This window comes from Diadema antillarum, unplaced genomic scaffold (assembly GCF_040938485.1).
Source record: "Diadema antillarum isolate AM-2024a unplaced genomic scaffold, OU_Dant_1.0 scf00000089, whole genome shotgun sequence".
NCBI classification, from domain to species: Eukaryota; Metazoa; Echinodermata; class Echinoidea; order Diadematoida; family Diadematidae; genus Diadema; species Diadema antillarum.
Window position 1 is genome coordinate 738,286 of NW_027270978.1, and position 13,842 is coordinate 752,127.

Sequence of the window (13,842 nt, forward strand, 5' to 3'; positions counted from 1 at the left end):
CCTGAGTTTCCAATGTTCTCGGGTAAGAGTGTGCAAGAATGCATGGAAGGTGAAATTGCGATACTCAGGTGAGCGCGTGACCCCCGGGTCTCTTGTTTGGTAATGCTGTGCAAAGTAGCTTTGCTGGTGTATTTTTAATGAAAAGTATTACTGCAGAAAACTGTACACCATGGTAACTGGGCTATAATGAAACTTATTTAGTGAAGGGCCTACACAGCATCTTTAGAAAACTTTTCAGTAATACATTATGCAGTAGTGTGTAGTGCATGTACAATTATGTATGCCATCCTTTTGTAATATCAGAGTAACAAAACAAAATCACTGTATGTGCTTCATGATTTTTTTCTTCATTTTTTGATGGTTTTACTGTCTGTGCATACATGCATATATGCAGTATAAAAATTGAAGTTTTTCATGTATAGAAATGTTCAGCCAAAAGAGAACCCAAATAAGGCCCAATTTTGATAATGTGGTATGTGTAAACCACAGCACTTCTACACTGTACACATTGTCTTCCTGACTCTGCATGGTTCTCCCTGAAAAAAATTAATGTATTCCTGTCTTGACAGGAGAATATCAGAATCTCCCTGATTTGGGAATTATTTTTGCCTGTCAGTAGTCATGCACTACACAAGTACATGGTACAACAGTACTCCCTGCATATAACTCTTCAGAATTTTCCTGATTTTGTTTTTATGCATGTGATGGCAATCCTGAACGGTGTGTCATTTGCATTAGCTCTACATGTTATACATAATACACACTGCCTTTACTACTGACGTACATGTACATTCTTTATCATGTAAAGCTCCCATGAACGTTCATTTCCTGCTGTCGATGCTAATTGAGATGCGCTGTGATTGAGCCCAATGATCCTGTGCTTTTGACATTATATGTCACAGTGAAGGACATTTTAGAAGGACACACATCGAGTGGTTGCATTATTTTTATACGTGTAGTCACCCCTAATGAGATCTTTAGGATAACATTCTAAAAGGGGGGGGGGGGATACCTTTTACTTGACATTACCTACAATTCAAATGCTCATGTGCATTCTTAATGATGTTAAGCCCTATGTATGAGATGTAAGATACAATTTGCTTGTCTCATATACTTTGTGTTAATACACTCAGCAAGTAAACACACTCTGCAAAAGCAGGTAATGGCTATTAAAAAAAACTAATCTTGATAACTCCACTTATCAAAGGCAGCAGATTATGCAGAGAATGTTCTTGAGGCACGAGGTAATGCAACAGTTATTTTTGTTGATTGGGATGCCAACAAAGGATAATTATCCTCTGCTGCAAAAGTCACTAGACTGGACAATTAAACTGACAATACATAATTTTTGCAATTCCTGCGAAGATGATGTCACTTTGAATCTTGCACAATCAGCCTGAATCTAAAACTGAGATTTTTTTTTTTTTTTAAATGCCAGGAAGTACATTGTACATTTCATAAGATATAAAAAAGTTGCTTAAATCACTTTTATTATGTATTATATACCTGTACATGTACCGTACGTATGTGTATGTGTTTAATATGTACAGTACATTTGCAACAAGCAACACATCACATCATATTGAGATTGGATAATTAGCATGTTTATTGGCATTGTACAGGGGCGGATTTAGGAATTCCGGAAAGGGAGGGGGGCGCACACGCCCCCTTTCATTTTTTTCTTTTTATTTCTTTTATTTCAACAAAAAAATAAAGGGAGTGCGTGCCCGGTGTGCCCTCCTGGATCCACCACTGCTGTAGGATTCACACACTTAAATGTCATCCTTCTATGTATAGTAAATTGGTTTCATAAAACGTTGCAAGCATGCCATTGCAAAAGCTCAAGAGAGTATTTAGATTTTATCCAGAGTACCTGCACCACATGCAGTTTAAATAGCGCACAACTTTGCCCCGTACTAATGCAGTCAGGTGTTTAAGCCATTACCACTGCTCTCACCTTGAGTATTGCTGAAGATTGCGCGGAAGCTTGTCTCTCTTGATATATCTGTCAGTGTCCCAGGGTTCACTTTGAGCATCAAAGTGTATTTAAATGAGACTTAGAAAAAAAAAAAATATCTGTTCTTTGCTTGGTGAGTGCACATTGTTGAAAGCATACATATGTCATACTGTGGAGGACCTGGAGTGTATCGTAATCTACTGAAGTGTGAAAGACTTATGTGGTATACTGTACATGTACATGCATTCACACCCCACCGTGAATGAAAAACAAAAGCAAACAAAAGAAAACAGAACTGCCACTCAATGGCTGTGTGTACATACATGTACACTATCATATTACCTACAGTTTTTGTGTGTGTGTGTGTGTGTGTGTGCCTGCGAATGTCAAGCATTTCAGGAAGTCAGTGTACTTTACATACAAAATGTAAATGTTCCATGCCTCTGTGTGTGTGTGTGTGTGTGTGTGTGTGTGTGTGTTTTACAGTACCTGAGAAAAATACATGTACCTGCAGTTGTGTATAGGAAGTGCATAATATACTGTGTATACTGCAGGTACAGGTACTTGGAAGACATGCACCTGCAGATGTTTGTAAACTTTTGAATCGATGACTGTACTTCATCTGTAGTGCTTTGTAATTGTTGGGAAGCCTCAGTTTGTGCAGAAGTATCCATTTCTGTATAACCAGCAGGCTTTTATTACTGTAAAAGATACATGTGTGCTGTCCTCTTGGGAAATAATACAGGTGTACCAGTATGTACATGTACAATGTAGATCCAGTTTCCCTCTCCTTCATATGGAAACAGACAGTTAGATACCACATACATACAGTACATCATTCCCCACACGTGTCTGAAATCCCTGTAGTCTTTATTCAGACTCACCAGGTTTTTGTAGGAAATGGCCTATCATCTTCACCTGAAAATTTCAGTGCATTGAATGTGTACGTTCGGGATTGACCTCCTGAATTCCAGTGTAAAATCATGTGCAAGTTATACAGTAAAATGCAAAACAAAGGGTCCCATTTCATTTGTTTAAGCTATCCTCCATGAGCAATTACACTTGAAATCCTACTTGAACACTACTACATATTTTATGCAGATCGGCTGTGCCAAGATAAAATGCAAGATAGTTAAGGTGTTGGACTACATATACATTGGAACTAAAATATGCCTCTGAAAATTTGTGCCAAAGAAAATGAAAAATCTATGCTCTTTCTGTTTACACTGAATATACATCCCTTTTAGGAGGAAGCTCCAAAGATGATTGTGAATGATATGGCTCTAAGTGGATCTCGTGTGGGCACATATAGCATTCATTACTGTGTAGTGATTGTTGCCATGAATGATGCAATTTATGGCACAAACTTTGTGCAGTAAAGTCTAGGACGTCAAGCTTTTAAGTGTCAATGCAGTCACAGAAGTTTGGCCTGATTCAGTGAGGTGAGCAAGAAAGGCTGCACATTTCCTTTTTCAAAGAGGAAACACTGCCATTCATGCAACAATGTTGAATGATGATGAAATGGGAATTCAGCCTGTGCTTATCTTCAAGAATACAAACAAACATAATCTCTATTAATGTTACTAATTTAGAATGCATTTTCCCCTTTTAGTCCCTGTTATTGCAAAGTCTTCTATGTGTTGTGATAATCAAATAATCCTGACAGAAAAAGCCTGGAATGCTGATTTGCAGCTTTATGTCGAGTATCACGAAGATTACTCTGAGTTCATTATTGCCATTTTGATTAATTTATGAAGAGTTACCATGATATTAGTTGAGATCACTTCCTTAAGCTTGGAATCTGCTGTTGCTTTACTTTCTAGTGTGAGCTGTACCACTGGGTGGACGTCCTCGACCGGTTTGATGGCATTTTGGAGGAGGGATGCGCGGCGTCACCTGACCAGCTGTGGCGCCTGTCATGTGACCACCCCCAGAATGTTCGCCTCAAGGAGTCCGTGCACAGCGTGCTGACCTTCACCGCCCTGCTCATCGAGCACAGCTTCTCGAGGCATCTCTACAGCTCTGTTGAGGTACGTTGTAGTTGATAGGCCAGATTATCCCTTTATGTGCCCATGCACTTAGCTTATATTATCTTGTCAAGTTTTTTGTATCAGCTTTCAGTAATCCCATTCAAACTTGACCTACTTTTAATGTTAAAGAGCCTACTCAGGTGTAGCCATGTGTCTCTGTCAAACAAGGAGGCCATGGTGACACAAAAGGGATTAAGGGGATTAGGTAATCTCTATTCATTGCCAATTTAGTGTCTAGACATCTGTGCCATTCTGTAAAGAAAGCACTCCAGCCTGCATACCAATCAACGCACAAAGCTCAGTAAGGGTTAACTGTTATTCTGAAACTCATGGACATGTCCTTTTATCATTGCTGCTGTTTTGCTGTATATCTCCGAGTTTTCTTTTCCATTCCACTCTCCCTTTATGCAGCCATACTATGATTTCTTTTGATTAACTTTGGGACATTTTTTTTTTCCAACCTAGTGAGGAGCAGGTGACAAGAGGGAAGTCTGTAACTGTTATGTCAGTGGTGGAGATGTCTTTGCAGCCTGTTGGAATTCAACCAAAACTGCTGAAACTATAAAATGCTGCCCTGTTGATATTAACTCAGCTGCCTTTTTGCTATAAGCCAAGAGTTTTAACATTAAGCATCATTCAATAGAAGTATAACCAAGCCTGCAGTATACCAACAAATCATTACTTGATGATTACCATCAAATTATTTCCTAAGTTTGGGTTGTTCAAAAATAGACAAGATACACTTACCAATAACAGTGTTTGCTGTTTCTCTTCCACAGCACCTTACAACTCTTCTGGCATCCAGTGATATGAATACTGTGCTGGCTGTTCTCAATCTTGTCTACGTTTTCAGGTAAGCAAAATAATTGCTGAGGAACCAAAAGTCATCAGTTTTCTGATGCATTTTCTGGAGAAGCAACTGATCTGCCAAAATTTTAGCCATTGTTTTAGTTTGGGCATCAAGCACAATACACAAATCAAGAGTGCTCTTTTAAATCTTGTCGAATCTGCAGCAAGCGATCCAACTTCCTGATAAAGCTGGCCGCAGAGAAGCGCCAGGAGCTGTTCAGTCGGCTGACGTACCTGGCCGAGAGCTGGGGAGGGAAGGAGAATGGCTTCGGGCTGGCAGAGTGCTGCAAGAATGCAGCCAAGCAGGTAATGGGCAGCCTAACTTTTCATCAGAATGGATGGTTTCTGCTTTTATTATACGTTTATCACTGCTCGGAAATTTGCTCCTCTCTAGGTACAGTTTGCCACACAGAGATCATGGCTCGTAATGTCCATGTCATTGTTGGTTCATCAAAACATAAAAATATTATGGTTTCCAAAGTATCGAATGACATTATATGAAATCATGCTTTGAGCAAAACTGGTGTTCTCAATCAAAACAGTGAGTTCAAAAAAGAAACTGTGATCGAAATCTTGTACACAACATGATGATGTCATCTCATAATGACCTGCTCACAAATCTTCATTAAATTCCCCCTTTTTGACTTCGATTCAATAAAAATGAGTTCTATGCCACAACTCAAATTGTTATAGTCTTGTAATGATGTAGCAATGATGAATTGTAGGGGGAAAGAGTTGTAGGAGATGTCATTGACGTGAAACCTTATTTTTACACTTTTTGTGAACAGGTTAGTGGGAGAGTTTTGAAGTGATGACATCATTGCCCAATCTAGTTTGTGTATCTGTGTTCTGGTGACACTGCTTTTTGAAAACCTGAAACTTTAGATTCCTTGTCGACCATATTGAAGGTCCACGTTTTGATAAGCCTCTATCATTCTTTTTTCTTTAGTTTCTAAAGTCAGCTTGAGCATAAGGTGCAAAGTACTTTGAGCTTGCAGTGGCATTGAAATTGCTGAACTGAATATTTGCTGACCCCTTTCTCTGACAGGGAATTCCACCCAGTGCAACAACTCTTCATTTTGAGTTCTACTCTGAGAACACGTCGGAAGAAAAAGTTAGCGTCAAGAAGGTAAGTTAAGAGAGATAACGCTTACGTCATATTAATATCTCACGCCGTGTGGGCATGACAGTGTAATCAAAGAAGGTATTTGTGTGTGTGTATGTGTGTATGTATGTGTGTGTGGGGGGGGGGGGGTAATGCTTACTATGTAACTTGCATGGTAGGCATGTGTTCCTGTATATCCTCTGTTATGTCTGTGCAATGGTGTCATGTCTGCCATGATGTGTTTAGGCTGCCTCTCTGTCAATATTGTCAGCTCATGTAATAATCTCCCATCAGGGGGGTGTTTCATCAATGCTTGTCAGCGTCGGCGCTGACCAATTTCAGCAAAATCCTTGGTTTTGATTGGCTGAGATGCTCTGGTCACTGACTGTTACTATGGTGATTCAAGTTGTTAGCGCCGACAAACGTTGATGAAACACCCCCCAGATTATCATCATTAGGTTAAGTGCGAATAGACATTTATTGGGAAACAGTTTTGACTTTTTCATTATCAGTAAACATTAGAAAAGGCCATTGATGAAAACTGAAGCATATTGTGATGTAATCATTGTACATGTTTGTGCTGATCCTGTGATCCATCCTGTAAGAAAGGAGACACTGAAGCTTGATTTGCATTTTATCGTTTCTTCCTCTCCCCATTTCGTTTGACAGCATGCTGTCCAGGCTGTCACTGTTCTTCACCTGGAAAATGTGGACAGAGTAAGTCTCGTGTTCTTTTGCTTCTTTAAACCAATGTGAATATTCACCCATAATCTATATGATAAGATTGGGGAAAGGGGCAGTAATTTGTCAAGTTCTTTGATATTTATTGAGGGTTCTTGTTGATGGGTGGTGGTGGTGATGGCATGGGGATGTATTTATAATGTTATCTCGTTTTCAGTGATAAGAGCACAAGTGTTGTAGAAAGACTATACAGAGAGACTTAATGTTTAAGAAAGAAGTGTCCTGGCTGCTGTTATATGTCCACCTATCTATTTTGTAAGCTCTGCAGGACATAATTCGTGGCAGCAGGAATGTGTGAGATGTATTGGTAGCAAACACTTCTCCATTTGCTATCCAATTATACAAAATTTTGCGAGTGCCTTTCATATGAATCACTGATAAAGGGTCTCCTCTCGTTTTCTTTTCCTATTACATGCAGTAATGCTGATACCAAAAAAAAAAATATATATATATACAGTTGAACCTCTCTTATCCAGCCTCCCTTTATCCGGATCTCTCTATTATACGGACGCAATCTCGCCGTGATTTTTAAAAAATAATTACGGGAGGAAAGGGGGATTCCCAACTCCTTGAAAACTCCTACACAAACACACATGAATTACATATTACTTCCAACATGATTAACATACATTACATCAAATTTCCTTCCAAATTGCTTACCTTCAGACATTTTAACATCCCCAAACATCCCCAAATGTAACAATGAAAAGGTTGCAGTATACACATTACTATATGTGGTACTACAATGGGCTACATCAGTACATGTGTATGTATATGAACATGTATAAAGCATTGAGTCTCCCGTATCCGGCCAAATCCCTTATCCGGATGAGCCCCGGTCCCGACTTGTCCGGATACGAGAGGTTCAACTGTATATAGAAATTAATTATTTCGTTGTAATTAACATGACTCTTAAATGCTTCTCTTATTCACCCATTTCATATAATTTTGTTTTGTCAGCCATAGTGACATTGGTATGAAGAGTGGATAGCCTGGCAGAAATTGAATGAAAATGTCTAATTTGACAAAATTTTCTACAATTATATAGGTTGTATTAATGTGAGGACTAAACAGGCTGACCCCATCTTAATCCTTTCTTAATTCCATCTTAATCCTTTCTGGATTATGTTGGGGTCGCATAGAATTCCAATGCACTTTTGCTAATAGCCTCAGGCAGGAATCTGCAAATAATGTGGATGTGATAAACGCTTGTGGTGTACGGAAGGGACTGAAGGTAAATGTGGAGGGCTTTTCTTCTTTTCAGCTGTCACATGATCCGGTGGATGTGATGGAGGATCTGCTGTCTCAACACAGTGTGCCGAAAGACAAGCAGGTGAAGAATCACCCAAATTTCCTGTCATATGTTATAAATAAGTATATCATGTATATTTTTGTTGCTAATTTGATTCCCACCATGCTTAGATTGTGCGAGCAAGCCAAAAAACAACATTGACAGTTACTCTATACATAATTCTCAGTGTATTGAAAGACAAGCTGATGATGGATCACCCAAAGGTTGCTCTCATAAATATATTTTTAATTTTCTTGTGGCTGATTTAATTTAGAGTCTCACCAATCCTCAATTTTATAATAGAGCAAAAAACAAAAAACAAAACAAAACCAAAAAGAGAGAGAGAGAGAGAGAGGAAAAAAGTTTTTGCAACATTATGTGTTTATATCAAGTAAATGATTTTGGCTTATCTTCCCATAGAATACCTTTTGGAATTGCATCTGAAACTTGATAGACTATGTATTAGATTGTATAGTAATTTTGTATATGTATATATATATGCATATATGTGTGTGTGTGTGTTTATCTGAAATTTTAATTCATGGTGGGAAGGAATATTATCTTGGCATAAATCCTATCAAGCCGTCTTTCCTGCTGACAACTCTGGGTGAAGATAGTCAACACCTAGATTCCTTGTAGTGTTGTTGTTTTTTTTTTCCCCCTCCAGCGAAAGTATGCAGGAAATAACCATGCACCATAACTGGTATTGTTTGGTTTTGATATGACATTTCATACCAGGAACTGTTTCCTGTTTTATCCCCGCACAGATGCTTCTCTTTACGCACATCCGTCTGGCGCATTGCTTCTCCAACCACCAGAAGAGGTTACAGTGTGTACAGGCCAGGCTTCAAGCTTTGTCTGTCCTAGGTGAGGTGCCCTGGAGAATGTTGACCTTTGCCCCCTCCCCTCCCCTTGGGAAAAAAAAGAGAAAAAAGATACATGGAGCCATTTTTTTGTTGTATATATAGGGATGACAGTTTTTAGGCAAAAGCCTGATTTCAGGCACTGGCAGTTTCAAAGTTCAGGCTTTTCATGTAGACGTGTAAATGTATTTCAGACCCTCTTTTTTCACTCTAACCGGTATCCTTGTGATGGTGATGTGAGAAATACTAATGCATCTGCCAGAAGCAGTTGCCATCTAAATGAGCAGCTTAAATGTTTCAGAGCCAAGAAATGTATGTGTCCCGTCAATTGAGATGATATTGCAATGCAATTCCAGTCTGATTAAATCCATCTTACAGACACACGCATCCACACTCACACGCATCTACACACCTGCACACACTAACACACACACACACACACACACACACACACACACACACATCAACCTGGGTCACAACTCGTTTTGTGATTGTCGTGCTCGTATTTGTACCTATGCATTGGGAGTTATAGATATCATAGTACATAGCGATGAAGAATGTGAAATTTCATTTAGGTTTTGATTTTAAAAAAATTCTTTTTCAAAGTTTGGAACCTGATGATATGATAGTAGTAGTTGGTATGCAATGAGATAGTGGTCTACTTTTGGTGGAGGTTGTAACTTAACGGGAAAATCCAGTCCCAATATAAGTTAGTCTGATAAGAAAGAGTAAAACATTACGAGTTCATCGGTGTAAGTGTGATCGAAATCGGATGAAAAATAAGGAAGTCACGGCATTTTGAAGTTTCGCAATTTTTTTGGAAACAGTTCTTGAATGGTCAATATGAATATGCAAATGGCAAAGTGAGCATGTCATCCGCTCACAACTTGTCATACAGTTTGTGCATAAAATTTTGAAATTTCCAGTTTTTCATTCAAATGCAATTATGACCGAGGCTCAAACATTGTATATCTAACTGATCACTATTCTGAAGCTATTCAACCAGGAATAACATCATGTTTCAGACTTCAATGACAGAAAGATTGAATGTTCATCATTTTTTTTTTTTACACAATCAGTGCAAAATTGTGAGGTTATGACATGGTTTCATAGCTAACTCATTTGCATATTCATATCCACTGTACAAGAACTGTTTTGCAGAAATTAGCAAAACTTCAAAATGTCATAACTTCTTATTTTTCATCCAATTTCAGTCAAATTTTTACCATTGAACTCGTAAGATTTTACTCTTTTTTTATCAGAATAACTTATGTTTGGACTTGATTTCCTCTTTAAGTTGACAGATGCTTTGCTTCCTTGAAGTTCTTGAGTTGTAAATTTTTTTGCTTAGACAATGATATTGCTCTGGGGAAAAAAAAAATCACATCTTGCAGTATTAGCATGCAATGATGGCTGACATACGGTATAGATCTCACACTATTTTTTTATTTTTTATTTTTTTGGTCATTCATTCATTTACGTAGCCCATGTAACAATGATGAAGAGATTATTGGTGTTGCGTGGTAGTTTGTTGTGTAGCAGTCAAACTTGTTCGCACAGTACTGTTGTAATTCTCACTTCATATTCATGTCTCCTCCCCAAAGGGTGCCAGAGGCATACTTGTGCCCTTGCCCCAGGAGATATTAGAGATGCATTGAATACAAAACTAATAACAAATATTAATCAGCTTACATTACAGATGTGACAGAACATAGTAAACTCGGTTAAAAGCTGTAAAGAACCATTGAGAATTGTCTTGTTTTGTTTATGTAAGTTGTTGATGGAGAAGTTTTCAAATGTTGATATGGTTTTGCTCACAAGGAATGGGTGTAAAGTGCATTTCTCTGTTCTTTCTCATACTATTGGCCCTGCTGCAGTTTATTCAAGTGCAATCCAAGAAATCTCCAGTTCATTATTGTACAGTGGCCTCATAGAGGAATTAGTAGATGTCCTGCAACTTGAAGATGCAAAGCTAGTGGTGAGTATTTTGTCTACTCCAGGGATCAAACCATTTTGACGTAGAGACTCTTGACATGACAACATCCTGAAAGATATAGAAAGAGCATACTTGTTGTAATTTCAAGTAATGTGTCATCATAGAAAGTCTTTTGATAGTATTCAACCTTGATGGAATGTTTTTCCCTATGAATTTAAATGCTTTCATCATGAGGTGGCGTGAGGATACCTCAAACCTCCTAAGAAAAATTCAGAATATTTTATTAATATTTTGCTTTCCTTATCACTTCATCCAAGCTTATTCATTTAAAAAAAAAGTATGTCACTGAATTATGGGCATAAATCACCACACAAGTGGTGCGCATAATCACACAGATGCTGAAAAAGAAGTACTGGTTACTATCTTGAAGCAAAAATAAGCTGTTTCATCAACCTTGTTTTTCTCATGTACAAGGGAAAATGCAAATACTCTGCCCTTGCGGAAATGAGCGCAGACATATTCTTTTTATTATTATTCTTTCTTGACTTGACTGTTCATATGTACCTTTAGTGCCTTTGTACTGGCCAACTTGGATGTGTTGACACTCTTGAATATTGCATGATGCTACAGTATGCTCCGAAAATGCGAGTACAATTGAAAGTGTGCTGTCAGCAGTTAATGAGAGTACTTGTAAACCTATACAGAGTTGCGTAATCATCTTTGCTTTATTGATGCATCTAGCTCTACTTGACGTTTCTCATGACTTGTATATGTGGCATTTATTGGGTGTTTGACTGTTTCCTTTTGTTTTCAGGACATAAAGTCTGCATCACTTAGAACTCTTACATCAATCATTCACCTAGATAGAAATCCCGAGTAAGTAATTCTTTTGTATCATGTTTCTAATAGTATGATATGTCATTTATTTCCGAGTGAATGAAGTGTATTTTTCTGCTCAATCCATTCGGTTGACATCCCACTATTCAAAGTGAACACACTTCATACAGGGTTTGGCTTTGCGAATTTGCATTTAAAATTCCTCTTTTTTTTGGGGGGGGGGGGGGCAATAGATCACATAAGAGCACTATGGCATGTAAAGTATGCAATATCCTTCATGAATATACACGGTCTATGTTATACCTTATGCTGTTAATGTGAGCATTGAAATGAAGAGATAGCAAAGCCTTAACCTGTTGTGGACGGGCTAATTTAGCTACAACACGCATTTCCCATAGGCACATGCCTCAGTATACTCAGGACTCATCCTCAACGGACATTTATGGCCATGGCATGAGGATGGAGTGTCAATGTTTTTGATGAAATGATGGGGTTTAGTCCTCCTCAAGTTATCTACATTTGAAAACGAAAACAACAGATTGCAGAGCAATTCCCTGCTATATACTAATTGATTCAAAGGTCCTTGTTACAGTTTTCAATAGGCGTGTGATCCCCAATAAGTTAGAGACTGCAACATGTGCAAAATAGAATGACAGCGAAAATACATGTACGTGCAAAATCAAAATTAGTATCTTACGCTGGCTAGGATAAGAGTGGTAGAGGTGTATTCTCGGGTATTCTCTCTGTGTGAGGGGATAATGGAAAAGAACCGTTCCATAACTCGATAGCCAGACTACAGTCTCTTCCATTTTGTAAATATGCAGTGGATGCAGACAATGTTTGAAGTGCGACTGTGTCATATTTGTGATTTACTCTATACTCTTGTATGACTTTTCTTCAAGTGAAAGTTAAAATGATTTCTATTTCAATGTTGTGTAGTATTAATTTGCCAGTGAAGGCCAAATTTCATTATCTTACATGGACCAATTAATTAAATCAGTAATTGCCTCAAGGTGTGATGAGAAGCTGCTTACGACTGAGCAGATAACATTTTGATAGGTTCCTAGTGATCTGGAGTGTACCCCACAGGGCTTAGCACTATAGTTTCTTATGTGTATGTGTGAGTGCATACATACAGCATGTGTATGTCTAAGGTGTGTATTTGGCCTGTTGGTGCCTCATAAGCTTTACCACTAATAGGTGCTACGTCGTTTCCCAGGGGCAAGTACATTGGTCGCACTTAACTTTTTTTTGAACTAGCCAGGCGGACTACTTAGAACCAATTTTGACACTAAAGCAATATTTTGGCTAGCCAGACGGACTAGTAACTTCAGAATTTTATGATTTTTGGCTAGTCCGACGTGATTTTGGGTGGCCAATGGCCAGCGGACCATCGCCAATTTCGAACCCTGAAGTAACATTGTGGGAACTGATGCAAGGTGTATCCCTTACTCTCAGCAGGCTTGTAACCATCATAGATGCGACAGGTGCTGCCTCGTACCACGGCTTTCTACCCGTAATGGTCAGACAGTGCATCCAGGCCATGATCAGTAAGTCCAGTCGTCCACTATGTTTATATTTTTAGCTCGCCTGAGCCGAGAGCTAAAAATGAGCTATTGGGATTGTTCATCGTCTGGTGTGCATAAACTTTTTATGTTTTAAGTTTCTTCTTAAAAATCCCCAAACAAATTTTCACCAAACTTGTCAGGTAGCATCCCTATTGGATGCCCTCCCTGATAGGATCTCAATTTGTCAAAATTGGCACCATGCTCCCCCTGGGTGCTCCCCCCCCCCCCCCCCCCCCCCCCCAATTTAAGAATACTAATTTTAAAAAAAAAAAAAAATTCTCCTCTAGAACCAGAAGTGATAGAGCTAAGTTGATGTTATGAGTGAGTAGATTGGTGACTGCAATTTCAAGCTTGTTCATAGCAGTTCCAGGAGTTGGCCCCTTTGGAGCCAGGACCAAATTTGTGGTCAGTTTTCACATTTTGATCTCACATTTTTTTTAACGCATAGTCAGATTTTGTACAAACATTATGGCAGGTATTCTGGTCATAGAATATGCAAATGGACACCATGCCCTCATGGAGGTCCCCCAAAACTCCCTAAGGTTAAGTACTACCTTTTTCTCAGTGTTTATAACCCTTTCATTCCCAGCTATGTTTTAGACCTTTTGATATAGCAGTTACCTTTATTACCCCTTTCATTCTCAAGATCTCTATGCATCCATTCA

The 13,842-nt window shown here is 38.6% G+C and overlaps 1 protein-coding gene across 1 annotated transcript in view; it reads left to right on the forward strand.

Annotated features, from left to right (window-relative positions):
* The window catches only part of LOC139718115 (E3 ubiquitin-protein ligase HUWE1-like), a 90,373-nt gene that overhangs the window by 9,347 nt on the left and 67,184 nt on the right, over nucleotides 1-13,842 (forward strand). The window contains exons 3-12 of the mRNA XM_071629600.1: nucleotides 3,781-3,987; nucleotides 4,767-4,840; nucleotides 5,001-5,142; nucleotides 5,885-5,965; nucleotides 6,611-6,658; nucleotides 7,947-8,015; nucleotides 8,741-8,840; nucleotides 10,714-10,814; nucleotides 11,587-11,648; nucleotides 13,071-13,159. Coding sequence (XP_071485701.1) covers nucleotides 3,781-3,987; nucleotides 4,767-4,840; nucleotides 5,001-5,142; nucleotides 5,885-5,965; nucleotides 6,611-6,658; nucleotides 7,947-8,015; nucleotides 8,741-8,840; nucleotides 10,714-10,814; nucleotides 11,587-11,648; nucleotides 13,071-13,159 — 973 coding nt within the window. The remainder of the gene's footprint in view (nucleotides 1-3,780; nucleotides 3,988-4,766; nucleotides 4,841-5,000; nucleotides 5,143-5,884; nucleotides 5,966-6,610; nucleotides 6,659-7,946; nucleotides 8,016-8,740; nucleotides 8,841-10,713; nucleotides 10,815-11,586; nucleotides 11,649-13,070; nucleotides 13,160-13,842) is intronic.